The 27,803-nt window shown below is 42.0% G+C and overlaps 1 protein-coding gene across 1 annotated transcript in view; it reads right to left on the bottom strand.

The window, feature by feature from the left end:
• The window catches only part of LOC147797358 (A.superbus venom factor 1-like), a gene marked incomplete at its 5' end in the record, with an annotated part of 36,600 nt that extends 9,297 nt beyond the window's left edge, over positions 1–27,303 (bottom strand). Inside the window, 26 exons of the mRNA XM_087143241.1 lie at positions 143–311; positions 1,093–1,167; positions 1,553–1,715; positions 2,575–2,653; positions 3,075–3,263; positions 3,980–4,084; positions 5,135–5,246; positions 7,699–7,914; positions 8,190–8,430; positions 9,357–9,642; positions 10,030–10,098; positions 10,543–10,597; positions 11,558–11,632; positions 12,185–12,361; positions 13,047–13,235; positions 13,707–13,775; positions 14,375–14,503; positions 15,818–16,015; positions 17,038–17,274; positions 18,058–18,157; positions 19,272–19,359; positions 19,897–19,939; positions 21,956–22,102; positions 23,372–23,424; positions 24,376–24,567; positions 27,132–27,303. Coding sequence (XP_086999367.1) covers positions 143–311; positions 1,093–1,167; positions 1,553–1,715; positions 2,575–2,653; positions 3,075–3,263; positions 3,980–4,084; positions 5,135–5,246; positions 7,699–7,914; positions 8,190–8,430; positions 9,357–9,642; positions 10,030–10,098; positions 10,543–10,597; positions 11,558–11,632; positions 12,185–12,361; positions 13,047–13,235; positions 13,707–13,775; positions 14,375–14,503; positions 15,818–16,015; positions 17,038–17,274; positions 18,058–18,157; positions 19,272–19,359; positions 19,897–19,939; positions 21,956–22,102; positions 23,372–23,424; positions 24,376–24,567; positions 27,132–27,303 — 3,628 coding nt within the window. The remainder of the gene's footprint in view (positions 1–142; positions 312–1,092; positions 1,168–1,552; positions 1,716–2,574; positions 2,654–3,074; positions 3,264–3,979; positions 4,085–5,134; positions 5,247–7,698; positions 7,915–8,189; positions 8,431–9,356; positions 9,643–10,029; positions 10,099–10,542; positions 10,598–11,557; positions 11,633–12,184; positions 12,362–13,046; positions 13,236–13,706; positions 13,776–14,374; positions 14,504–15,817; positions 16,016–17,037; positions 17,275–18,057; positions 18,158–19,271; positions 19,360–19,896; positions 19,940–21,955; positions 22,103–23,371; positions 23,425–24,375; positions 24,568–27,131) is intronic.
• Between the last annotated feature and the right edge of the window lie 500 nt (positions 27,304–27,803).

Genomic DNA, 27,803 nt, shown 5'->3' with positions numbered 1-27,803 from the left:
CTAGCAGTGTATGTAACATCTGGAATGGCGTATAAACCTGATCATGGCACTGGTTACTGATTATTACCCAGTGGAACAGCGTAAAACTAGCTGAAGTTCTAAGAGAAGCAATTATATAGGCCTACCTGACTAACTGTCTTACCTCCGGCGTATGTAGCACTATCCTTGAGCATTCCTATGGCCTCTCCCGCCTTATCGCTGTTGGCGAGAGCCAAAGCATATGCCGTGATGGCAATGGCGTATGGGCGTGTTAACTTTCCCAGTTCTTCGCCCAGGAAGGTAGTTGCACGAGCTACAGCATCGTCTTTGTTCTGGTGATAAAACGAAGCCCAGGAAGATAAGCCAGCATCGGCAGTGATACCTGAGAGTTAAACACTTATTAAAAACCCAGAAAAGAACAACGCTGTAACGGACACACAGGCAACATTTTCTTCAATCACATCATTAGCACTGATACATTATATGACTGGTAAAGGTTGACGGTGGGCACGTGGACTTGTTTTCAGTGTACGCAGACGCACCACCAACCGACTCATACGACAAACTTTTTTTCAGTTTGAGTTGAACTAAGGAGGAAGAAACCATCCAGACTTCACAGACGGGGTGGGTTCAGTAGTCCGAAAGTGTAGTACATGTAGTCCAAACCTTTTAATCCCAAGACTAATTCAAATACACAAAACTTTCAACCTCCTTGGTGCTCTTCAGTTTCATATCTCAGAATTATTTATTTACCACATCCAACAGCGGAGGGATCGCCATTATGTATTAGGGTGGAGAATAGATTTGGTAGAGCTCATTTACATGTACAGGCGTCCAAACAGTGGTACGATACACATTTCTGCGAATGCGTAATAATATGGTGCCTTACGGTATCCCGCAGATGCATAGGAAGAAGTCTGCTATGGCTAATCAATACAGAACATCAGCACTGACAGGGGTTTGCCTTTCTTCGATTGTCGTATCCTTGGTTGTTGATGGCAAGAATAAATGTCAGCTACCTCGCGGAATTTGGTCCAGTTTATTTAAAATACGTAATCCTACTCAAAGTGCGAATTAGGCCAAAGCAGACAAAAACGAAAGGTGAAAACTCACAAAGGTATCGCATTCGCATTCCAAGAGAGAGATGAGAACATATGCAGTCAGTGAAGCTTTGCCCTGGACACCTCCCTGCAGAAAACGATCGGAGTAATGAGCATGAGTGTATCTTTACTGGCATTAAAATGTACAAATGCGCTCTGCTGAAAAACAGCTATAGGTGCTACAGCCAGCCTCAGCATTAGATGTACCGCTTTCGTGGTAAAGTATAATTAAGAGAATGTTTCACAGCACAGGTACCGCGCCAGGTGCTGCATATCTGAATCACCTTACTTTGAAATTTGTAAAAAGCGCAAAACGTGTATGCAAGCTGCGGTATGTGTTTTCAGCTTATTAAAAGATGCAGTATCCCCAGGCGTCCCTAGATTGTGCCGTATAGTTTGGCCAGTGACGCTTGGACGTGCTGAAAACCATATTCTCTGTGATCAGTGTGAGGTGGCGGTAGCATTATACTCACGGTCATCTCTCTGTGGTGCACTCTGTAAGTCTCACTAAACGAACCGTCGTCTTGACTCTGCGTCTGAGTTATCAGCCACTCCATTGCCTTACAGATTATTCTCTCATCGACAAAGGCAAACTCTTTCGCCTTGCAGAAGACCTTCGCAACAAAAGCTGTTAACCTACATTTTGCATGCAAAAATCACATAACGTAAAGGTAGGCCTGAGTCAATTCGAATAATTCACTATTTCAATATTCGACCTTCAACATGACTGAATATCCGAATATTAGGCGGATTGTTGATGAATAAACCCTATAATATTACAAAATCAGTTGCAATAACGTACACAATTGTACACTATGACCAACATAATAGCTTCTCTCTTCTAGGGGAGCATCAAGCCACGATTTAGCATGATTTAACAGACAATTTTTTTTTTCTTTTCCTGTTGAAAATTTCTATTCCTTTTAGATTTTTAATGAGTATTTACTTTTTGAATTGTTGTAAGATACATTATTCAGTCGATTTTCATTTGAATCTACTTAAAACAAACCTCCACAGAGCGCTTTTTTTAATTCAAAACAAAGGAAAATTCTCCCTTTCATGAATTTGGCTTTCGAGAGAAAAATATAATTCGGAGAATAATATTCGAATATTTGATAGTCATCGATTATTTGGATATTCGGCCCAGCCCTACGTAAGGGGCATAGAAACAAGGGCTAGTGACTTTCATACTTTCATATTCGCTTGAGTTTAGTCTGCATATACCAAAGTACCAGACAACTAATAAATAAAGTAACTGAGAAGTTCGACATTATCATCACAGTATAAGGAAGACTTGAGAGATCGGCTGTTGCGAGCAGTCAGAACGACTCTAGCACGTTGGTTTCATGAGTTGGACAAGGTGCAGGTGTAGCCCAGCTAGGCATTGGCAAATGCGATTTTCAAAACTCTCACACTCTACAGGCACCCTTACTTTTGAAAAAGCAAACGATGGATATGTAATGGAGGATGTGGAAATTTTAATGCATAATATTACCATGTGCTGCTATCGTAATTTGATGGCCAGACAGAAAACGACCCGTCGTCTTTACGGAAAGTAAGCTCACGTTTAACTCCTAAAAAAAGACCAATCACAAACATTCTACGTAATAGGTATCATTTGAGCAAACTGATTATTACAAGAAAAATGAACCCTATAATCCATCACACTTGCCTTGAATGTCCTGCACACTGACAGGAAAAATGTCGTTTTCTTATGAAGTTGTACCCTTTGGTTAGTTTATGCATTGCACATTGAAATCTACATGCATTTGGATTCCAAATGTCCAACATGTCCTAGTAATGCTTGGGCCCCCTCTCATCAGAAGACCGTTTCGCTTTATCAGGGAAACTTCTCACTTAAGAATGTTTTTAATGGTGTCACAGCTGACAAAACTATCCTTTGAGTCCACTCATAAATTGAGAGTGCATTTCAACGTGGACATAGTGCATAACTAATCCCGGGTGTAATTTTAAACAACTAAAGAGCCGTCTCACCGTCTGCTATGTACTGCTTTGAGGTGGTCTCCAAGTTGGCAGTGAACTGATCAGTGTTTTTCAAATAGGTGTAGACGTAGACATTAGGCCCCAGCCTGAGCATGGTCTGCTCCCCGCAGCCTGTGGGGATCCTCAGTAGTTTGTCCAGGCCTCCTAGTACAGTTTCAACGACGCTTCCCAGCACGTTACCTGGTAAAAATCAATCAAAATTCTTTAAAGTATACAAAAAATGGGAGGGCGAAGCAACTGAGCAAGGAAAACCCTCTAACTGTATTACGCTGATTACACAAGCGACACCTTTGACTGGTTATTTGGCGCGTAATTTTGAAGCAATTATTCCCGCGCGTAAGGATTATGTGATTTTTGCTAGTCATTGAAGGATGGCTATTTCAGCAGGCCAGCCAGCCAAATTCTGTGTGCATATTTTGAGAGTGCATAAATAAACATGTCAAGTAATCAAGGATTATTGGTCACTGATTAGCCTAGGGAACTGGCAAAATGTGATGAAATGGACATGTCCTTCCAAAATAGGTGTCCCAGAATGTTTTTCTATTGATTACATATCATCAACACTGCTGTTCATTCTCAAAAAGGTTTATTTTTGCACACATTAAAACTGCTTTCAACGCAGGTTGGACTGAGGGTCTTGACTGCTCTTACTAATTTATAGTGAACGGTTTATACTTCTGGCAAATGCGAGATAGAAGCGAACTTGACGTCGCGACAGAAATGCAGCGACACTTAGCTCGAGTTGAAATGTGCTCATCTTTTGCGAAGTCGCAGCGCGCCTATTTTATCTGACGTCACAAATTCGCATTTTTGTGTGCTTTCGCGCGAAGCAAGAAACGGCCTCAACTGATTTTCAAAGAGAGTGTGCACTGGAAGGGAGTAACAAAACCACCTACCGATTAGACTCATTCGGGCGCGTTGGGTGCCGGGGATTGCTGCTCCGTTGATTGTGTACCGAATGGCGTCCACCTGCTTCTCTTCTCCCACGTTACCCCATTGCTCTGAATCGCAAATCCATTGTCAAAATATGTAGTTCAAAACATGAGGATTACAGGTTCGGAGTTGCTTCACCCCTGTTCAGGATTTTTAGTATCTCTCAAAAACAAGTGTAATTTTAGATGGCAAGAAGTGAGAATGAAAACGTAAATGCAAGGGAGGGATTAACGTAGAGCCACGAGACGTATACATTCTGCCACACAGTAGCCACTTTTAGTTTGGGTATTGGATATTTAGCCGTTGCCAGCAAACTTAACAACGTTTTGCCAGGCATATGTGCAGTTACTGTTTTTTTTACTTCATCAAGATACTGTGACAAATCTCAGTTTGGTTCTGAGTCAACATTGTCGTTGGTGACTTCGTATTCACAAGGTGTCAATCAGGCCATTTCATAATTTTGGACCTTTTCCCCTTGAAACACGCCTCCAAACCCAAGTAATTAAATGTTTGAGTCAAGTTCACTACACCACTGACTTTACTTGGAATCTGGTGATAATATAATAACCGTTATAGCCTAACTCTTTTCCAAGCATCAAGGGCGCTGTCCACTTGTAGCTGGCTTCTTAAATGTGCTGGTGACAGCTAATTAAATATCCACTGTCTTCAGTTTTCATGTAACACATACCCATTAACTAGTAAAGTCCCGACAGTTGATAAGCTGTTGTAGGTGAGAGAGAGATAGCATTCTATGAATACAGGTAGGCCCTAACGCTTTACGAGGTCCAGTATCCTTCAGCTTTGAAACAAGTCCGATATTACTGTGTCTGTTAATGCTCTGGACTATTAACAGTCCACAACCTTAGCACTTCCAGTGATACGAAGGGCGTGTCTACAAACTCCCACAACTTACACTTGGAACAGGCAAAGACCATTTGCACAGCATTTATACAGGTAAGTCAAAGTATGACTAATGCAGATTACTGAACCTGGATTGATGCTGGTAGAAAAGGCATTAACAATCGTACCTCAAGGGCATCAGGAATCCTCAATCTGGCCTTTGAGTATTCCAATGTGAGGGACAAATGCAAAATAGTATGGGGACAGGTATATCTTACGTCTGTGCTCGTAGAACAGATCTTCGCCTCCATTTGTGCTACTATCTGACCCGCGGGAATTTGCGGGGTCGAGTATTACCGGAACCACAATCTTCTTCTCGAATCCCTCTGGCTGTATGGACCAAAAATAATCCAAACAAAGGGAGGCGTTAAAACCTTGAAACGCTGCATGAGAAGAATAAACTCATTTAAGGTGTGTGTCTGATCAGATCTGGGGCAGCAGATCCAATCTGACAGCTCAAGTCGCAAATCTGATCCGATTTGAGGCAATCTGATGGCCTTTGTAGCTCATTCTAAAAGAGAAACCTGATCCAAATCCAACATAAATACAAACTTACATACACAGGAACTTATCCAATTTCACGATTCAGCAAGTTTGCTGCAAGAATTAACAAATTGCTTGCCACTGTTAAAGACCTACACATTCAGTTCACGGTCGTGAAATGAGAGATTTTGTTTTTTGTTCTCACACCTGCAAGAATACCTACGAAACCACCAATATTGAATGACGTAAAACTGCCAGATACCCCATTTAGCCTGGAATGTATGCACTTGCGTTAAGCAGAAAGGCATTGGCAGAACAGCCCATGCTTTGGGAAGAAAATATGCTGAATAGTTTAACGTGAGTGATACCTTCCCATGTGCCCTTCATGCAGAGTTAAAGGTCTTAATGGGTGAAACTCGAGTGCTCGTATCATTACTCTATCGAGAAAGACGTGTCGCATTACACCGATTCTACAAGAATTGCATTAGTTGCCTGTTAAGGTCAGAATAATTTAAAACATGCTTTTATTTGTCTATAAGGTCACTCCATGGTCTTCCTCCAGCATATATTGATGACTTATTACAATCCCACACGTAGACTTCGATCGAGTAATATGAATCATCTTAGAGAACCCAGGTCATTTTATTATGGGGAGATCGCTCTTCTTCATGTGCTGCACCTTGTCTTTGGAACAATCTATCCCCTTCTCTCCTGCAGTTTAGGGAGGATCTGAAGGTAATGAGGCACTTAATAAATTTCATTGTATTAGTGCCTTGAGCACTTTGGTGGATTTGTGTGCTATAAAGATCGTCATTATTATTATTATTATTAAAGTACAAGGACCCAAGTCAAGTGAGAGAGGGTTTGGGTTACCATGAAAAAAGTGTTGCTGACGATACAAAGCCATGCCACATATAAGAACGCGTTACTGGTGATGATAGATGGCTTCATGCTTTTTTAACATTTTGAATTTAAAGCAAAGTCAGCTTTGGACAGATTACAGGTAAGCATGTAGGATGGTCAGTCCAAATTGATATTATACGATATCAAATCTAAACGGACGGAACAAACTTGAACCCAATCCAACCTGATTCCAATCAAGTCTGAAGTGCACATCTTTGAAATGTTTACAAGGTTTGCGGCACTGAACACCACGGAGATCCATCTTTGAAATGGGAAGGGATACAAAATCTGAGAACTGAACAATTGGTGGAGGACTTTTATTGCAGAACGTTTGGTCGAATAGCCTGTACCGATGAAGGTCCAAGGGCGGAGAGCAATGCAATGACCAGAGGAGGAGGTTTATAGATAATGGATTTGGTGCCCCTCTTTCATTTGAACCTTCTAACGCTATCAGGAAAGGGGGCACTCAAGAAAAGAAAGCTTTGGACCACCGTTAAACTAATCATTCTATGGATCATCCTGTAAATTTGCTGCATTTGACAAATTTCATCTTTTGAAAATCACAGCAAGGTGACAACCTACCATCGCCGAGCATTGAGGTGATTAGAACTTTGGGTGGTTCCAGCCACGTTAAGCGGATTCGAACTTAATCTATGATGCTACATTTATCTCAGTTATCCCCACTTGCTGGTGGGCAGTTTCCTGAGGAATGATGGTGGTGACCTCGAGAATTTACCAAGCCCATGCATGTGCATCCTCCAAAAGACCGACGAGATTAGATCTCTCTTAAAGGTTCACAGAATCAGAAAACATTTATTTCACGTGAAGTATTTCAAAATAACGACAAATACGTAACCATTTCAAAAACATCTTAAATTCAATGTTTACCCCATTATTTAATCGTGACCTCGACTGAGTAAAAAGATCCTGCGTTTCCCCGCCCACAAAAAAATCATCAACAGGCAAACACTGTCTCGGTTCAAGGTAGAAATTAAAAGATACAGTCCTAGCTAGCACAGTGTTTGCTAGTGGACAAAGCTACATGGAACACATTGTGGTCTGCTGCAAGCGTGCGATACTCCATGTACTGTGTGAAATCATACAATATATATTTATGTGTACACTGTACATGTGGGCGTTCTGCCGATGACGTCATCATATCAGCCTGGGAACGCGAACGGCCAAAGGGGGATTTTTTTGTGGGCGGGGAAACACATCTATTCATTGAGTTTGGAGTCACGATTAATGACGTAAACATTGAATTTGTGATGTTTCTGAAATGGTTAGTATTAATTGTTATTTTGAAATACTTAGCGTAAACAAAATGTTATCTATTTCTGTTAACCTTTAAAACCTCACGAACACACGCACACAAAGTAGAAACGTAAAAACTCACGCGAACAGTCAAGTGCTTTATGATACCATCTTGGTATCCTCCCGTCTTGTCCACGGCAACGATTTCTATGGGGACGTCCTTGACCTCGAGTGGTACAATGACAAACTTGACAGAGGCGGGCCTCTTCGGTCTAACTTCGATGGTTGTGCCTTCTGAGTATTCGTCCGGTTGGGCCACTGAGCAGAGTCCGTCCTTGCCTTTCAAATAGATGGTGACCTAAACGCAGAATTGAAAGCAGGGGGGTGAGCGCTGTCTAGGAAATCCTTAGTAAGGGTTCGTGATAAGGTGACGTCCAAACGGCTACCGGCATTTGTCCTTCGTACCATGCTTGTTTTATGATTGTGGATACGAGGTAAAAAGGATCACCTAGCCAGGCTACTGTGATTGTTTGTGGCGCAGTAAATGTAACTTGCAATTGACTGATGTGTAGTAAACATATACCATGCACACACCTGGCATTTTCGTCAATACCTACGAATATATGAACTTGCCTCTAAGACACGGTCGGCATAGTTGAACACGGTCGCGACTATCTCGATCTGCTCGAAGCGCTGGACCGAGTAGGGCATGCCAAGGTCGAGGAAGAACGGAGGGCGGACCTCCAGCTTGATGGGGTTTGCCACGCACATGCCGAAGTTATCTGAGACCCCAACAGCCTCAATGACCCAGGTAGTGACACTGTCAGGCAGAGTAGACTGGTGAAGTGCTCTACCGTCTTCCTCTCCAAGAGGTCTGCCAAAGACATGGACGTGCAAAGGAAAACAGGTGATAACTCAACGCCAAGCTGTAACAGTTTTCTTTCTTTAACTCCACTTGAAAAAAGGGAATCTTCTTCTGGAATGTATATCAACATATTTAACTCTGTTTCTTACCGGTAGTTTACATGTGTATGTAAGGGGTCGTTTTTTTGTGACTGGTATCATGGTTTTTTCTCGTATTCTTAGGACTCAACCGATTTTGATTTTAGATGTTTTTTATGTGTTTTTATTTATATCATTTTTCTGCACATACTATATTGGGGTTGAATATACGTGCAAATGGTAACCCATGTACGTGCATTTTGTATTTCAATTTTAGGTATTGTTAACTTGTACATAAGGAAGGCAACATTCATGAATTTCTTTTTAATGGATTATGAATAAAAACATAATTATCATATGTATATAAATTAAACAAATATATTTGTAACTTTTTTTCTAAATGTGATAAGAGATGACAAAACATCCAAATACACATCCAACTCACAACGGCAATCAAAGTGGTGCTTGATCCACTCGTATGCACAGATCCGCAAGCATAACACACTGAGTATGACAATTTATCTTTAGGTCTCCAAGTATAACAATTTATCTCCAGATCTTTGTGGCTATCTATTTATATCTCTGACAGAGTGCTTGTGCCCATAAACTACTTTCAGCTAGATCTGTAATGTATAAAACTGATTCGCCTGGGATCACTAATGACAAATGCATATGAAACGCCGAGTGAATCAAACCATAACCACCGAATTCCAATGCTATGCAGCCTGAACGAATCTTCTGCTTAAACATGGCAGTCTGCAACCGAATCCAAGTACAGAGATTGTTTTGTAATTGCTTTTGGCTTCTTAGGCGACGAACTGCGCGTTTAGAAAATGGACAGAACATTCTACAGCTTACAGGAGCTCCACATCCTCAAACATCCAGCTCTCCGGGAAGTTGGATCGCACCGAGATGTCCTCCAAGTTGACCCCACTGCTTTCGTCGACGCTAGATCTTCCTCGAGTAATGCTGTCCAACTCCGTGCAGCACTCATAGAAGGCGGTGATGTTTGACGAGGATTCACTGAGGCCCTTCCGTCTGGCCATCAGCTTGGCTCTCACCGCGCAGGTCAGCTTTGTCGGCCCGGCCAACTCCCTCAGACCCTTCTCGCAGTACTCCCTCTCGTCGCCCTCATATCTACTCACTGAAAAGCGCAGAAAAAGAGACGACATATCACTTAGACACACCACTGATTATACTGCATGAAGAACGAAACAAGGGATAGTCGCAATATCTGTGACGCCGCTCAGGATGATCACTTGTCGACCCTTGACAAACATAGACCCAGTGGAATGGCGCTGTACATATAGCTTCAAAGCCATACAGAGGGTCAGAGGTGCGCGAAGAAGCTTTTTTTTGCGAGAGGAGGCCGCATTGGAAAGGGGTAAGCTTCTTCTTTAAAACTGTGTTCTTTATTATCAACTGACACATATCTCCACCATCACAATGCTATTAAAGTCTTCAACTGCAAAGCGGCGCAGCGTTTAGCCAACCCAACCTGATATAGAAGAACTTTAACTTTAATACTTACAAATTTGCTCTCTTTCTGTGTCGTTTACTGAGCGCCGGACCCTCCTGTTTTCAGCCGAACATCCAAGGGCTTAACAAGCCAGGAAAGAAGGAAAAGCAACTTCCAGCTTGAGCTTAAGTATTAATGCACTTCTTTCTCCCCGATACCGACAACGTATTGAAAACGAACTTTTATAGGGCACACTTAAACTAATGCTTCATCTTGCACTGGTATGAAGATTTAGTTACCCCCAAAATTTAACATAAACAACGAACAGAGAGGACAGTCTTCCATTCCGTAATTCTACCTTAGCTTGGCAATCGTCAACTCTAAACCCGGATAAATGGGCCAATTGGGGATCGGGCAAATAATTTCCTCTAATTTTGTATGGAGGATCAGACTGAGCATTGTTTTCATCCAGATTTTTCCTCATCACACAGAATCCACACAGAATTGCTACTCCAATGCACAGAGAACAGTCATGCGGACGAGAATTAAAAGGCTTCTATAACAAAGTTAGATGATCGATCATACCTTCTCTGTGCGGAATATTAAGGTTGGCATTTGACAGAACTGTAATTCCAGCGTCCTGAGAAGAGAGAAATGGAAATAGACGGAAAAAAAACATTTTGAAGCTTGAAACTTTGTATTTATTTTCACCTCACTCTGAACTTTTAACCAATTCGAACAGTTCGTTTCAGGGTAACTGGACTGAAACAACACGATATGTCCGCATGGAACTGTATCACCGAGTAGTTCATAGCTCAGCCCAAAGAAAGCTGGGCTTGGAATGTGTCACTGACGTTTTCTCTGGCGGGCCTATTATTTCTGGTATTGCTGGGGGGCAACAGAATGGAATTTTTCTTTGCAGAAAACGACTGTCCATTTTGCCATCCATGAAAATTGTCACTTTAAGAACAATGATACCAACATCTCAATAATGCTGGTGCCTATATTCAACATGTCTCCAGGGTTCAACTTTCCCCCTATCCTACGCTGGACACGCTAACAATCATTTAGACACAAATTTTTATGGACCTTCGACGTAACCTTCTCACAAAACACTCATTTTCCAGAGACATGCATGCCAGCACAAAATGCTAGCTTTACCATGGGGCCATGAAATGTAGATGAATGAAACAAGGAAAGCCCTAGGTTGGATTGATTGAAACTTTGCAGATAAACTGTATGCCATGACATCCATCCCATGTTTTAATTGAAAAATTAACAGTGAACATCTAAGATCACGGGGTTGGAATTTGCCCCTGCGGTATAAGTTGGTCCAAAATAGCCGCATTCCCTTATCAGACTTGAGCTGACGCACGCCCTGATCAGTTGAAAAAGCCAGGCTAGTGGAAAGTCTTCATTTTGGTTGGTAACACATGCATTTATATTCACTCGTGATTCAGAGAGGTGCAGTTTCCACCAAAGAAGCCTTGGTTGTTACGGAAAATTGCGCCCTCTCTTGGTCCCTTGTGGGGCTGATAGGGCTAATCATCTCAAGTTTTCGTCATGAGCTAAAACAAATAATAAGATTAACCAGCAATACCTTGAAGATGGCGGCTGCATCCTGTCCACCTCCTGGTCCACAGCCTAAATCATACCCGGCCATTCTCTTGAAAACCTAGCACATGACAATATGCCTAACTTGATTAGTATTGAAAGATCAATTTCCGAAATCTCGCATCTTTTCACCAACGGCTGATCTAAAGGTTGGATGTTTAGGACTTAAGCTAAAGATGTACAGTTGGAATAGCTCAAAGAAAGATGACACTTTGTACATTATTTCAGAAATTTGAATTACGAATGAAAGCATCTTAAGTTCAACATGATTACGCCTCCAAGGTTCCTTTTACGGACTTGGTTTCGGCGTGAAGCAATCTCATCTTTCACCTCTTGATTGAAAAGCTTCTTGCTACAGCATGCACCGAACCGGTAAAGTTATCGCAAATACTATCCATGGGGAAACTCGATCATATGACAAGAGTTGACGCAGCAATGGACCTTATTCCTGTGCAGGTCATTTTGATCTTGTTCATCGAATCTACATGTGGTATATAAATAGTGTACTGGTGAATGGGATGGTAGCCGACTATTTTATTTATTCATGTATTCTTTTACTTTGCAAAATATCACACTGGCATAATGTGGATGACAATTCGTTATCACTTTGTACCTTCTTTTGCGTGAGTCGGTGGTATTTACGAAGCTTGAAAACGGCTTCATCCACTGCAAGTAAGCCGACCCTTGTTCCTCTCTTGCCTGTGATCTCTAAATCAACATTCTGGCCGCTGCGGTCCGACTTGAATACGTCGCCCTCTTGAATGACGGGTGCTCGGAATGATAATCCAATCTGGGCAAACAGATTCATTTTATACACTTCTGAAGTAAACAATACATAGTTTCTTTTTTATCTGTGACAGATTCTTCATTTTCACAAAAGTACCTTTCTAAAATTCACCGCTATAGGCCTTTGTCAATAAAAGAAACCCCAAATAGGCGTACTGAATTCGGCTTGGAAACTTAAATTTGCTCCTAAGCTGCAATCAATCACACATGAACGTTTCATCTCGTGGTCTGGTGAAAATAGAAACATTGTCAAGGCAGTACTGCATTTGCCGTCTGGCAGAAATAAAGAATTACGTTTATTTAATAATCAAACATTCTACGTAAAATGTGTAATTAGCAAGTTTCAGAATGTAACTGAAAAGGGTCCAAAAATATCAGATGGAATTTGGAAGACCTTGTGTTTTTTTTTAGCAAAAAAATTTGATTCATGAATTTGATTCAATTAACAGATACGGAGCACTGACATATGCTCACGGGAGCATTTGTCTAATTGTTGGTCCGGTGAGCAGGTCTGAATTGCCCGACACAGACCTGCTAAAACCCAAAGCTCACGAAATCCAACGACTGTGCATGGGAGGTTTTGCTCCCGAATCTTGCCAAGCCCAGCCCGATCCACAAAGTCGAGAAAACATGGCACAAACACGGCGTCACCCACTAAAAAAATATTGGAAAAGGACCAGCTTGCTTACGGGATTCTTGCACTTCTCCTCCACATCGACCAGGAGTGCATCAGTAATGACGCGGCCATCATCCTTTGTGTAGTAGGCGACCACTCGCGCCGAGGGGGCCATGTTGTGGGTAACCATGAAATTTAGGGCTGTGTTCAAGTTGACCAGGTCTTTGGCACCCTTGTGCACTATTTTCCCACCGGCAATTACCTGTCGGAATTAGGGTCAGTGCAGCAATAATACGCATGTGTTTTGTGTCTACCAGTGAGATCAGAGTGCTTCTTTACTGTTTGTTCTTAAATGCTTAGTGGGTTGAAACTGGCATTGGCAGTTTATCATTATAATTACAACATTATCGTGAGCATTTTATTCGACTTTCTAGCTCATTGTATATTTTACAAGCGGAAAATGTTTAATAAATGAGTTTTACTTTCAAACAGAACTGATGGATTTATTTGTCCGTCTAAAACTGGTGTAAGGCCTAATGTAATTGACGTACAGCGAACGTGCTTAGATCATTGAATTTTTTTATACCAGATTCAGTCATCTTCATTTGTAACAAAACTGTCGTGGTCTTTTTCTGGATATTCACGTGGGATTTTTATTAGTGATCGCTTAATGCGGAAGGAGTATTTGCTCTATATGAAATAGACGACAATAAACAGGAGTAACACCACTTACAAAGTAGTTCAATATGTCGACAAGTTGAGGGTGAGTCAGCTGAACTTCTACCGTACTGTGCTTTCCAATCTGACAATAAATACGTATAAATCAAAACTGCCAAAGTTATTCACACTAGGAGTCAAGGCTGGTAGGGATACAAGTAGCGCCTTCCCCGTCAGCGAGGAAAAAAAAGGAAAAAATATTGTGGCACATTTTGGGGCAAAAACGACTGTTTCCAAATGACAGGTTTTGAATAACGTTCCAAAGCGTCCCATGAGATGCTGCTAGCTCTCACTTCTCGATTTTTTTCACGGTATGTTTCTACTCTGCCTCCTCCAGAGAGTGTTGTTTACAAAATTCGGCCACACATCTTCAAAAAGATTTTCAAGTTTCGATCTGACGATATGCAAATGCTTCAACGCCAGCACGAACAGATGTCACGTGGGCCTATTCAGAACACTCCGAGACTCCTAAAATCTATCATGCCCTCCACATGCATTTCAAATGTACCATGTATCTCTATGAAATGATTCTGATGCCTTGGGTTGTTTTAGAGCTCTCGTACAGATGGCTCCCATTAATTTAATACTAGAGTGGCTTTATTCTGTTGCAGTGGTCCAGTACTGGCACCTTACGCAACTGATTTGAACATAACAGATTCATTAGTCTCCAAACTACACGGGTACCTGTTGAGTTCGTCTGACATCTCCAGATGGCACGCGTACCACCAGGTATTCGGAAGACAGGGATTGCGGCTGGATAACCGTTGTGTCTCGTGTGTTTGCACCCTCCAAATCTGGGTCGTCTGTCTCCAACTGCACACAACATAGACAACGCATTTGTTTTAGTTTAATGTCAAACAACTGCAATCATTCATTTCATGCACGTTTACTAGTTCTGCAGCCTTGCAACTCGTGTCGACGGGGTTACTAACATATGCTATTCAGTCTGAGGGTTTCTTGAATTTGGACATTCTCAGAAATACGCTGAAAATTTTACATCTGATTTCGTTTAACTGAAAATGCGTAAGCGCGAATATTATGGCACACTGGAATTTTTGGAGGCCCTCACTTTTTGAAACCCATTGCACAGTGAATTGACCACACGTGCCTATTCGCCCTGAGCTGAAGTGCACCCTCACCGGCGAAAGAAAGGCAGATGATGCTACGTTTTCCACCGGATTCTTGCACAGGTGTGGCGTGCACGCGAAGACCACACATTCCAGACTAAATTCGTTGCGTGTTCTCAGCGTGCTCGGGGTCAAACGTGCATAAACTTACACGCCTATGCGATAAGTGCGTACCAAAGGACTGTCACTTTCACTTCAAAACATGCCCTCTTCTGTTCCAGCTCAAAGCAGATTGGATAATCCGCCACAAGCTACAGCACGGAAGCAACAACGGAAAAACTGTACTGCTAAATTTCTAGACTTGAACAGGTCGGGATTTTCTGTGACTTTGTGTGTTTATGCTTTGGATACGGAGACTGCGTTTACAGTCCTGAAAGGCATGTCTGCAGCTGTGTGACATTTCTTGCTTCACGCCCTCTTGTGTCCACTTGTGAGTTCAGACTGACTAGTGACTGGTGACGCACATGTACATGTTTGACATATGTTGTACAATGATGGCTATCAAATGCGGGTGCCTCATATACGAGTTACGCGACAGCCAGAGCGCAACGGGGGTAGCGGGTTAGCGTAGCGGTTTTCCCTCGCCTTGCACCAATGAGGCCCAGGTTCGAGTCCCAGCTTGTACCAAGCTTAAGTGTATTTGGGTTCCAGTCCATACTCGCTCTCGCAGGTTTTCCCCGGGCACTCCGGTTTCCTTCTGCCTCTAAAACTGGACCTTCTTCCTAACTCCGTAACGTGATGCTGATTAACAAAGTGTATGAATAAACGTACAGTTATTGGCGCAAATAGCCTGAGATGCTGAAAGCGCCATTGAAACAAAAAACAAACAACAGAGTGCGACGACTGTGTACAAGCTAGTGAAGGGAATGACTAACTGGGAAAAAGCAACATAAGTCCGACTTGATTGAGGTCTACTAAATTCCAAACTTCCTGTAGCCCCTTCAAATTCTCCCATTTTGAGGATTTAACGTGTGATTTTTTTTGCTTGCCCGAGGCTTACTGTGACGGTTATCCGGGTAGCGTCATCAGGCACATCCAGCCTGAAGTCCACCTCTCCCTGTGCACCCGACAACTTTCGGAGGACATCACCGGCGTCACCTTGCAGGTTGATGTCTGGGCCATTTGTCCGTGCAGCCACAGCCGACGCAGTCACGGGCACACCGTCAGCTGGAAGGCCACTCATGTATTGAAGATTTGCCTGGGAAAAAAAGAGTGCACTGGAAGATTAAAGCTGACCACGAAAAGATAGGCACGTGCATACTTCATGTTGCATAATACTCGTATTACTTCAAAACATGGTCTTGGAGCATTGCCACGGGCAAGAGAATAAAAGATAAATAACAACGGGGGAAAAAACCAGAAAAAATGAAAAAAAAAACAACATAAAAGTGACAAAAAAGATGAAAGTAACCGTTTTGCAAGAAAAAAACGAAATGCTCTTTTATGATTGTTTATGGTTTATCAGTTCGTTGCTGATGAGTGTTTTGTCACAGTGGGTAGAAAGGACTTTTTCGTTTCTTCGAAAGAATCTTGGCACAGCCAATGGCCGGTATTCTCATCCAAAATTTATATAAGGTTGACAGCGACATTGTATTAACGTGAATCCCAACAGGGGTATCTGAAATCGATATTCTTTATTGGACGACACAATTGATGTTGACGCCAAGTCTAATTGCTATATTTCGAGTAAAATAATGGTAATACCTCCTAAATGCAACAGCAATGGAAAAAATAATCAGAATTATGTCATTATCAAAAAAGACCCTCTCCCACGGGAGAGCCATTTCTGAATGTGATTTAATAATCTATATTATTCGATATAATCTGTTGTACAGTTTGGTGCCTGACTAATTTGGGTTCCATGCCACACTTGGTTTTTTATTTAAATGTGGCTTTAAAAGGTTTTGATATAATCAATCACAAATATTAAATATTTACTGGCATAAATGACATTAATATATTGTGTTTACAATTGTTTATTGAAGTTTTACTTCATTTTTTTTTTACAATTTTCACATGCCAAAATCAAACATGAACCTCCTTTTCGGTTCAATATGGCCGACTTGTAAATAAGAACAACTGCCTAATCAGGAAGCTTTACATCATTCAACATAATAAAAAAAACGCAAAAAAACGATGTAGAGGGACATTGAAGAAGACTATTCTGGAGCCTGGACTAGAACTACAACTAAATCGAACAGTCCACCCAGAGACACACACCTTCACAGAGAACGATAATCCTGGTTTGAAGAACCGCTGGGTGAGGTCCCAGTTGAACTTGAAGGGGGTTGGATTGAAGGTCACCATGGTGTTGTTAGCATTGACGGTCTCACTTGAGGCAATGTCCGTCACAAAGGCCTGGATGATTAGCCGCTTGCCCATCAGTGACAACTCCCAGTTCTCCAATTCCACGTCACCCAAATCCAGGTCCTGGTCGGCCTGGCCTTCCTCGTTCAGCTGTGAACAGAAATTAACAGCTCAACGGGTTTCAACTTAAGCCATGAAAATATTAGCAGCGTTCAATGACTCTTGACAGGTCTGAGCACATGCATTGCATTTGTGTTTTTTTTAATAATCTCTAGGTTTGAGTAACATTGTGTTGGAAGGGTTTGGTGATTTCGAGCGACAGGTATAAATGGGACGAAACATGACCATCACCGTCTTTCAAATGTTGCCAAAATGGATTTCGTCTATTCTAAGGGAAGAGAAATTAAAGTGCAGCGCTATAATGTGAAATATTACGGTCAGAGTCATGTACTTTCAAAGGTAACCTCACTGCCAGCCTACGTACTCCAGCGTCACACCACTGGACACAGCCCTAATGTGGAATCCACAGGAATGCAACAGCAATCATCGTGCATAAAGTCCAAGAATTTTTCTCTATCTCTCCTGATATACAGTGGTATATCGATAAAATCCTCTCCCATAATCCCGAATTTACCGCATTTATATGTGCTTAGGACAGAAATAAAAGGTTTATGAAAATGTGATATTCTTTAGCAAAAGAAGTGCAAAGAATAATTCTTTATTCTTTGCACTCGGTGAATTCCTTGATAAGATATTTTTTTCTTTCAGGTGGAGGGGAGAGAGAGGATGTAATCTTTATCCAACTGTTCAATTACGTTTGCTGATCGTCTGTGACCAGAGAGCAAGTTGGCAAAATTAAAGTGACCTGATCTTGAATCAGATTTTACATTCCATGTCAAATCACCGAGGTGGTGTTTTCGTAGGTATAGTTACCCGTCCTTCTTTCGACTGCAGTTTCGTAAAACTCCCGTCATCCTCAAACACTCCATATATCACGTAACAGTTGCCCACGACTGGCTCCCCAAACAGGTATCTGCAATAGGACAAGATGGTTTAAGGGCACCTTCAAGCGACAACCCTGTCCTGCTGGTCGATTTTCCCTGGTAATCTACACTCTGAGTACCTGGCCAAATCAATTAGTTGTTGACAAATTGTCTTTCTATACTCAGACTTGTAATTTGGAAAATATATTTGTAATTTCACTACCAATGCACCACACCAAAATTAGCCCACTAGAAGCATGGACGTCACAGTCAAAAACGGTGGAAAGCTGTGGAAAACGATGGTTAGTCCTCAGTACAACAATTCAACAAATTCCTAACTTGCAAACAACAAACTACTACAACTATCAAAAACAAAATTATTAAAGCAAATAATAATCCATCATAATGAGGCAAGTGATACCTGCCGAGCCTGAAATGAGCTATCAGCTTTAAAGTTGGTCATCTAATTAGCAGGTAAAATGAGAGAGGTCAACTTGAAACCAACCGGTGTCCGGCCTCCATGATTAAAAAGCCCTATGGAGGCCTATCGAGCAGTTCAATGGTGACACGTCACGCCTATTTCTGCGCCAACCATACCGTCGGTGGTGGTTTGGACGGTTGAGAAGACACAATAGCCTTTTGCGAGTTAAATTTGGACAAAATCAACTTCACTTTCTAATGTCAACATTTTCGTGAAATTCATTTTGACCAAAACTATAGATATCATTTAGATCAGGCGAATAACACTGATCTGTGTGTGGTTATAATCAGACTTTTATCCACGAAGAGACGAAATGTGCGCTCCGTAGAGACAAAGTTGAGCAATGAAGGGCAAATGCTGGTTCTGTTAAGTGTTTTCACAAAAAGACATATTTTACTCTGGAACTCAGTACCATCAAGGAAATATACAGCTGCAAAACTACTTGCATATAATTATGAAACAACCACCGTAAGCCAACTACAGCTATTAAGCTTACAAATTTCGAGATTCTATGACAAACCAAATTGCAACCGCGTGGGATTCTGTATTATTTTGCTTGAAGTCGGGATTGATTTTTGACCACCCCCCAAGGTTTCCCTAGTAAGGTATCTATCTTTTTCCTCTAAGACTGACATTTACTTTGCCCATACATCCACTGAAATGTCTTGTAAGAGTCACCATACCTTGCAGTCACTCTGGTGGCGAGGTTCTCTGTTCCCGGCACAATATACATCGAGCGAGGGACGACCTCCACGTAGAACTTTGGCAGCACTTTAGAGAGAGGAAGCCGAATATTCTGTTCAGGCAATTCATCGAATACATCAACAACTCTTCCATGCAGCTATTGACTTTTTTTGTATTGGAATCCCTTTGCAGAAGTGCACTCCATTTCACAAAAGAGAACAACTAAGGCACAAGCTATATGAGTAGTATCTCTACCCCAACCATTTGTCTGGTTTGAGTTATAAGAAGAAACTCATTGTCATTCTGACTCTAATGTGACGGCAGCTTGAACAGCAGCAGTACGATTTTGAAAGCGGTGCAAGGCAGTTGTGAGACCACCAGGCACCAGCAATTTATTGACCAAACCATTAAGCTCCGCCCATTATAGGTCCTGCCAAGAGTAGGGGCATGTTCCCAAGTCAAAAAAGTAGGAGCCCCAGCTTCCACCGGCAGTGACCCCTACCGAAGTCAAAGCTCTGTAAGGTATTTAAAAAAAACGAGCACAATTTAAAATTTTCCTCTTTAGACTGATTGAATTCTTGCTTGGCATCCAGCCTGGATTGTTTACTATTTGTTTTAACTTACCATACTCTTTAACCTCAAACTGAATAGTTGAGCTGGCTTGAAACTGAAATCAGAAAGAAAAGCCGAAAAAAGGCAATCAATGACGGCTAAGTTCAAGCTAGTTACATGCTGTGTTGAAACTCCCTTCAATGGATCGTCATCCTTGCGCAATCCGGATGCACATCCATCAGACCGACCCCATGAGCACCGCCCCCTTGGTGCACGTGTCTGGAACATGAAGTGTGGCATTGGAGAAGAGGATGTACTAAGTGCTCCCGTATGCAGTGGGCGGGGTTTACTTGATCGGTCTATTATAGACTTAAATAAAGTCGTTAGTCGGTCGCATTTGTCGTCCAGAACAACCGATGAGCCAGAATGCTGCATCGTTTTACATAATAGTGCTGAGCCTCGTGGTCGTGGGTTGTTCAGTACCAGGTTTCGACGCACATCGGCCCACGTCCCCACTGTGCCCGCCTCGTGACTTGACCAACGTGATTCTGGAAGGATGTTGATGTTCCAACAACTGTACTACACATTCATGTTTCCATTGAGAGCGCCAGTAGCTCAAGCCACATAACAGACTCGTCCATTTTATATACAGGGATGTCTATATCCGATTAAAGTTTCAGTTTCTTTCATATCTGGCATTGTATCCCTTTTAATACGACGCTTAGAGTATACATAACTGTTCAAGAACAAAATCTATTAACTATATATCTTTTGGTAAAAGGAATGATGTTTTATGGTAAAGTATTTTTTTTTCATGTAAACACCCTTTTTAATTAAGGAGACTGTGGTTGTTGCTAATAAACGTTTAATTGACCTTTTTATACATCAATTGAACTGCCTCTATAAATAAATATTCATTTATCGAGATTCTTAGCCGATCAGAGTACTCCGTCTAATTTTGGTAGGAAGCCCCATATTTGTGCACGAAAGGGCTTGCAGGTTGTTCAAGTCGGCGATTGGGCACCACCGGACACGCTATTGGGGAGCGAGGTTGCACTGACGTTCCCGCCGAATCGCGAGGAAGATGGACTACACCCGACGTGATTTCAAGTCTAGGTCTATTACAGTCTCCCGACAACTTGGGAGGGGGGGTATTGGGGGCCTTTTACAATGCAAGGGATAATCCATAAATTTGAATTTGTCCAGCAATAAAAGCCTTACATGTTTGTCGGTTACAATTGTCAAGAAATCACATACCGTATGTACCAAAGTGTGACATCATTTGAGCCAGGGCGAGTAGGGCAAACGAATTGAGTAAGCGCGCTTTATAGTTTACGCACACAAGTGTGTAAACGCCTTCAATCGTGGACTCCCTATTGTTCCTCTTTTGTTCATACTTTTAACTTTTCGGAATACCCCCCATATGTATTGTACACGTTTTCCAACCGTGGACTCTTCGGCAACAGTGGACCCTATTGTCCCCTATTGTTATAGGTCCACGATTGAAGGCGTTTACACTCGCTGGTTCTCACGCTAATGCCTTGTCTGTGCACGTGACGTATTTACTTCGGAACACTATACCGTGGGATGAACATAGGTAGCTCAGTATTAGGTAGCGTACAGGCGGCCCAGAATATCCAATAGGCACAGTAGACACTGTACCTGGGGCTTACGAAGCATTATGAAACTGAGTTCCTGCGAAAGCATCACAGTGTGTTAAATCACACACACAAATGCAAATGACGGAACACTTGCTCTAAATTTACTGACAGTTCAATTATGAGAAAGCCACCCCAAACTGGGGGACTCTGGCCCTATAACCAGCCCAAAGAGCTCTTATTCTCGGGACCTATAGACCACTTAATATAGGTTCTGAGGACCGGAAGACTTGGATGAATATTGCGCCTACCGGAACCCCAAATTTGGGTTGAGTAACTCAATTTGGTGGATGAGACAATTTCTAGTTTGTTACCCCCCATGTTTCATGAACAATTTTTTGTGGAAAAGGACGAAAAAGTAGCTCAAAACCCCGATTTGGGTTAAAACCTGAGTTTTTCACACTACTTTGGTTAAAATACAACCCAGGCAAATGCATCAGTGCCAAACCGGAGAGTATAGAGGCCTTTTTTACCTGATGCCCATAATAAGCGGTCACCGTCCAGTTTCCAAACACGGGACTGGGAGGAAGGAAGAATATGTGGGTCATGAAGCCCCCTAAGGGTCTTCCCTTGTGCCGCTCCACGATAATGTTATCCGGGTTGATAATGTCGACTTGTATCTATTTCAAAACAACGCAATCAAAAGGAAGCGAAATTAAGGGGTCACTGGAAACAGTCCTAACACAGTCCTAACATCGACAAAAATGACATCATAAACGATGATGATGACAAAAAATTGACATAGTGCTTTATGTTTTTTTCAATAGAAAATGGGATAGGGTGGGATGGGATGGAATGAGATTGGATGGGTTGGGGTGAGATGGGATGGTATGGGATAGGGTGAGAGGAGTGGGGTGGGGTGAGATAGGATGGAATGGGGTGAAATGGGATGGGATGGGGTGAGGTGGGATGGAGTGAGACTGGGTGAAATGGGATGGGACGGGATCGGATGGGTTGGGATAGGATGGGATCAGCTGGGACGGCATGAGATGGGATCGGGAGATAGAATTGGATCGCATCAAATCGAATCAATCAGATTGACAGCAATCATAGAAATGGTTAGCAACAAGAAGAAAAGGCAACGACATACTGATGTGCATGTTAAAAGCCCCCCCCTGTACTTGTTTTGGAGAGGGATGGGATGGATTGGATTGTATGGAATAGGATGAGGTGAGGTTGGTTGGGATGGGGTTGTATGGGCTAGAGTGGAATGGGGTGGGATGAGATGGAATGGGGTAGGGTGGGATCAGATGAGGAGGGATAAGATGGAATGGAATGGGATGGGGTGAGATGGGGTGGGATGGGATCGGATGGAATGGGGTGGGATGGGATAGGGATGGGGTGATGAGATAGGGTGGGATGAAGTGGGATGGGATAGGGTAAAATAGGATGAGATGGGGTGGGCGATGGTATGGGATAGGGTGGGATGGGTTGAGATGGGATGGGGTGGGATGGATGGGGTGAAATAGGATGGGATGGTGTGGGATTGCGTGGGATGGGGTGAGATAGGATGGGATGGGTTGAGATAAAATGAGAAGGGATGGGGGATGGTATGGGATAGGGTGGGATGGGTTGAGATAGGATGGGGTGGGGTGGGATGTGGTGAGATAGGATGGTATGGGATCGGGTGAGATGGGATGGGCCGAGATGGGATGGGATTGGATTGGATGGGGTAGGATAGAATCGGATCGCATCAAATGGAATCAATCAAATCGACAGCAGTCATAGAAAATTAGCAACAAGAAGAAAAGGCAACGACATATTGATGCGCCTTCTTAAAGCCCCCCAAAATGCGGAAAAAAAGTACTCATTTTGGAGAGGTCCCATAAATATAACAGCCCTATCCCCACAAAATGTCAGAATATACAAAAAATGAATGGGTTTCTTACGTCATGATTCGCCGGCTCCATGTTCTGATTCAGGGCCACAGTGCGAATATTAACTGAATAGAAAGCAAAACAAATCACCACAGGTTTACCACAGAATGGATCGCCCAGAGGACATGACGCAAAACTCTCCGAAACTGTGGCCAAAAGTAACTGCTGTACGAATACATTTTCACAAAGACTATTCCTAAATGAAACAGACTCCCCCCGGATATCACTGATGATCTCAACCACCACAAATTTAAAAAGTTAATTTCAAATTGAGCCACGCTCTAAAGCCTCTCAGTGAGACTTCCAAGCCGAGTATGAGAGAGGACACCTAACCACGTTTTGGTCAGCTGGGTACTTTTACAGCCGATATTCCAGACAGAACTCCACGGGACAGATTATTTTTTCGGCTTTGATATTTGCTTGGGGACCTTGTGGAGGTTATACTTTACAAAATTCCTGGGTGTATGGCAAAGCCTCGCGTCCGAAATACGGGTCATCAACTGGTAGAAACCTCCATGCATAAATGTAAAAGGCTGTAGGTTTGAAGCCATCCAATCAATCACATGAACTTTTCCAAAAAAGCTCAAGTAAACCGCTGAGCATAATAATATTTCAAAAAATTGCCCAAACTGGTGATTTTAATAGTTTTTTTATGATTTTTTTTACAGAATAAATCCTAGGTGAGTAGGAAAGAAAGCACTAAGTATATTTTATCTTCATTAATTAAATATTAGCGTCAAATAACTTCAGAAAACAAAACCAGCAAATGAAACCAAGGATGTCGGGACCGTGAAGAGGGCTTTTGACTTTTCTTCCCAACATCATTTTGAAAGAGCACGAAGCCGCATTTGCTTTGAATTTGACCCCATTCACACCAAAACCTGGATTAGCTCCCCAAATGTTTTTCACATTCAAGAATCTCAAGGCAAGACTTTTTTTTTTCTAGAATCCGGTATCAAAGCAAGCTTTATATACGAGGACACATGCACACAAACAAATCGTCAGGATACACTTACCTTCATGTTTGGGGGTGTAAAGCGGCTTATCCGTCTGGATGAAGACGAATCCAGACTGGTAGCTCAGCAGAATCGGGCGTTGGTCTTGGAATGTGAGTTGATCAGAGTTAGCAGTGACCACCAATGTGACGAATTGCTGCCCGGTTGTCAACCGGTCCCTTTGGACGGTCAGTACAGCAAGTTGCGGTTCATCTAACAATACAGGAAGTAACATGAATTTCATAATACATTGATTAATTTTAAAACAATAACTGTACACCACAAGCAATTTAGGTAATGCTGCCGCTAATGTTATTTCAGTATACTGGCTGACTGCCTGTCGCCTTTATGTGTCAATGTAGGAAATATTGTTGGTGGTTTATCGTTGACCCAACAGCTGCTTTATTTAGCTTACTTACGCTTATTTGCTCAAAACTCTAAACCACAGTTCTCACTTAAAAGAACTGACTGCGATTTCAGGCATGCATGCCAAGAACTGTCGACTGAAGCCATGGCGGCTATGTAATATAATAGAAGTTTGGCAATAGCATGGCGTTCAGCGTCAGTTTGGCTCTGTAAATTGCACTCAGCACAACAAGCCTTTTAGTTCCACAGGATCTGTCCCGGTATCGTCGTTTTGAATGCCAGAGGTATATGACACTGCTCTCCTATGTACACTGCTCTGTTAAGTTTGGCGTTAAACGCAACCGCTATTTGCTACGAAAGCCCGTAAGTGCCACCGCTATTTTATGTTTCACTGCAGCTATTTATTGTTTTGAAGAGCAGCTATTTTTTATTATCATGAGCAACCTTTTTTCTCTCATCTTAGCAGTTATTTTTTATTTTCCAGGGCAATTGTTTTTGTTTTTTAGAAGGGAATTTATTTATTTTTCAAGAGCAGCTGTTTGTATTTTGAAAAACAGCTACTTAGAGTCTTATGGTCTAAGAGTAATTTAATTACGATATTTATAAAAATTAACTTAATATCCTATTTTCTCCTGAATGAAGATCTTTATTATATTGTATCCTGTATATATTTTTTTTCTCGTATGGCCAGTAGCATCAGATACGGAGGCCTTTGAGTCACAGTTATTAGGTTTCCTTTTCCTTTTCCTGGCATTTTTCGCTGTCCTTGTTGATGTGTATGATTATTAAAAAAACAATGTTCGTCCTTGTGTTATATGTCTGTGGGGAATGCTGAATACATGCAAATGATGGTAACACTAACAAATGAATCGTAGAAGTAAATAAGCGTAATAGCGATGCACAATGTCCAGTACAATTAACGAGAATTAAAAACGGCTGATCATTTCCTCGTGAGTAGAACACACAGCTTACTGGTTAAGATGTTTAATAGCCCTAAAATGCGTAACGGCTGCACTTGCTCGAGCAAATTTTGTAATTATGCCTCGATCGGAATGTAACACAACATACAGCAAAGCTACAACGAGCCACGGCATCCGTGCAAAACATCAGCTTATGGCAAAATAAATTGCTGTTCTTGAACATGTTAACAGCTGCTCGGGAAAGTAAAAATAACTCCTCAGGAAAATAAAAATAGTTGCTTCTGAAAATATAAATAGCTACTCTGAACACTAAAATAGTGCAGTGGTGGCATTAACCGGCTTTCGTAATTTCGCTTGCTTTTGCCGCTCTTATTTCGAGGTATCGATGTAGTGATTTTTCTAGGAAAAGTTTTGTGCATGTTTAAACCCTTCTTCAAAGCATGAAACGTGTTTCAAATCATTCCGATGATAGGCGAAATGTAAGGTGCACTTTTTCATTCAAAAATGGTCAAACTTTTCCAGACAAGGGAGGGCGCTGTTAACGTGATGTAAATCCAGGAATATTCTATTCAGATCGCATGCTCATGTTCAAAAGTTGCACCCCATGTTTAATCTTGAAAAAAAAAATATTCATGAGTAAAGTTTTCTTACTGCAATACAATAAATTGTCAAAGAAAATGGAAATCTTTGATAGCAAAGTATAAGAAACAACTAGCATTTCTGTGCAGAGATGAATCCAACAGTGCGGTTTAGTGCCTCGGATTACATCACAGCTTTACTCCGGAATATACAAATTCATGTCATTGTAAAAAAAAAACAGACTCAAAACAGATAAACAGTAGAATGACAAAATTGAAAAATGGGGTTAACTGAAACATAAGGTGCAGCTCAATGATTTTAGAAACTGGTCCCTTTAAGTTTGGCAAGGCAGTAACACGGAGTATGAGCCCGGAGCCGGACCAAGAGAAGGCACAATTTTCCAAGCAACAAAGGCTACTTGGGTGGGAACTGCACTCCACTGGTTCACAACGACTATTAATTGCACGTGTTACAGCAGCATCGCTACCAGTGAACAAACGGTCCACATCAACCAATGAAGGCGTACTTCTGCTCAAGGTGGATAGTATAGCAGGCCTGACCGATTTGCAGGATTTGCGCAGAAGAAATTCTTGTGTACCACGATAAAAATTCAATAATTAGACGCCATCAAAATGCAAAACCACAAAAATACCCCCCCCCCCCAAAAAAACAGTCCACTCGGCCAATTATTTTTAAACTGTGGCCGTTCGACGGATGCCAAACATTGCAGAACGATTCTTCTTCGCACGGTGTCGCCTGTTTTTTTCCTAATGCATAATTAAGGGATTTCATCATGGAAATATTAAAAAGGACTTCTTAACAGCCCCATGACTTGATAAAATCAGCATCCTTTGCATAACGGTCCGCATTAAGTATCGTTGTGATATCATGCACAGATAGGATCGCACATACCTTTAGTCACAAAGACAGTATCCTCTGAGATCCGATCGTTGCTCCCGGCCAGTTGGAAATAGAGCGTCACTGGTATCCGGTTAACACCGGTTCCACGAACACTGACAAGAACGGTTTCCTCAACATCCACGCGAACGACGTTTGGCGCTGCGATGAAATACTGGGCACTGCATGACAGTGAGAAAAAAAGTCATTTCATCTTGCAAATCAAATTTTGCAGAGCATCGAAAGTAACCCCGTGTTTCAACTCTTAAATTACGAAATTGTCCACTTAAAACAGAGAACCTACTTTTTCTATATTCCTTTCTTTGGATCGTTCTACACGATACAAGTTGTCATCATCTAAGTCCAGTATTGTACACGCAAACTGTGGTGAAATTTCGAAGGGGCACTCTTATAGAACACCAAGAGGCGCCAGATGGATGGTGATTGTACATAGGTCGTGTACAATTAAAAATGTTAAGCTGGGGATACCCATGGGGTACAGATCTCTGCTTTGAGAAAGGGTGACCTGGCCCCTCCCTGCAGTACTACTACTTGAAAGAACGCTGTGCTTGCTCAGCTTCCTCAAGTTTTTTTTTTTTTTATTATGAGAGTAAGGGAAGGTTAGATTAAAACATTCACAATTGCCTTACAAAATGCTTTCTTTACAGAGGGCCTGCATGGAGCGCC

Source organism: Acanthaster planci, linkage group LG11 (genome assembly GCF_054643075.1).
Source record: "Acanthaster planci isolate LZ-2023a linkage group LG11, COTS_SCS, whole genome shotgun sequence".
In the NCBI taxonomy this organism is placed as follows: Eukaryota; Metazoa; Echinodermata; class Asteroidea; order Valvatida; family Acanthasteridae; genus Acanthaster; species Acanthaster planci.
Note: the sequence above shows the minus strand (reverse complement) of the source record. Positions and strands in the feature narration are given on the sequence as shown.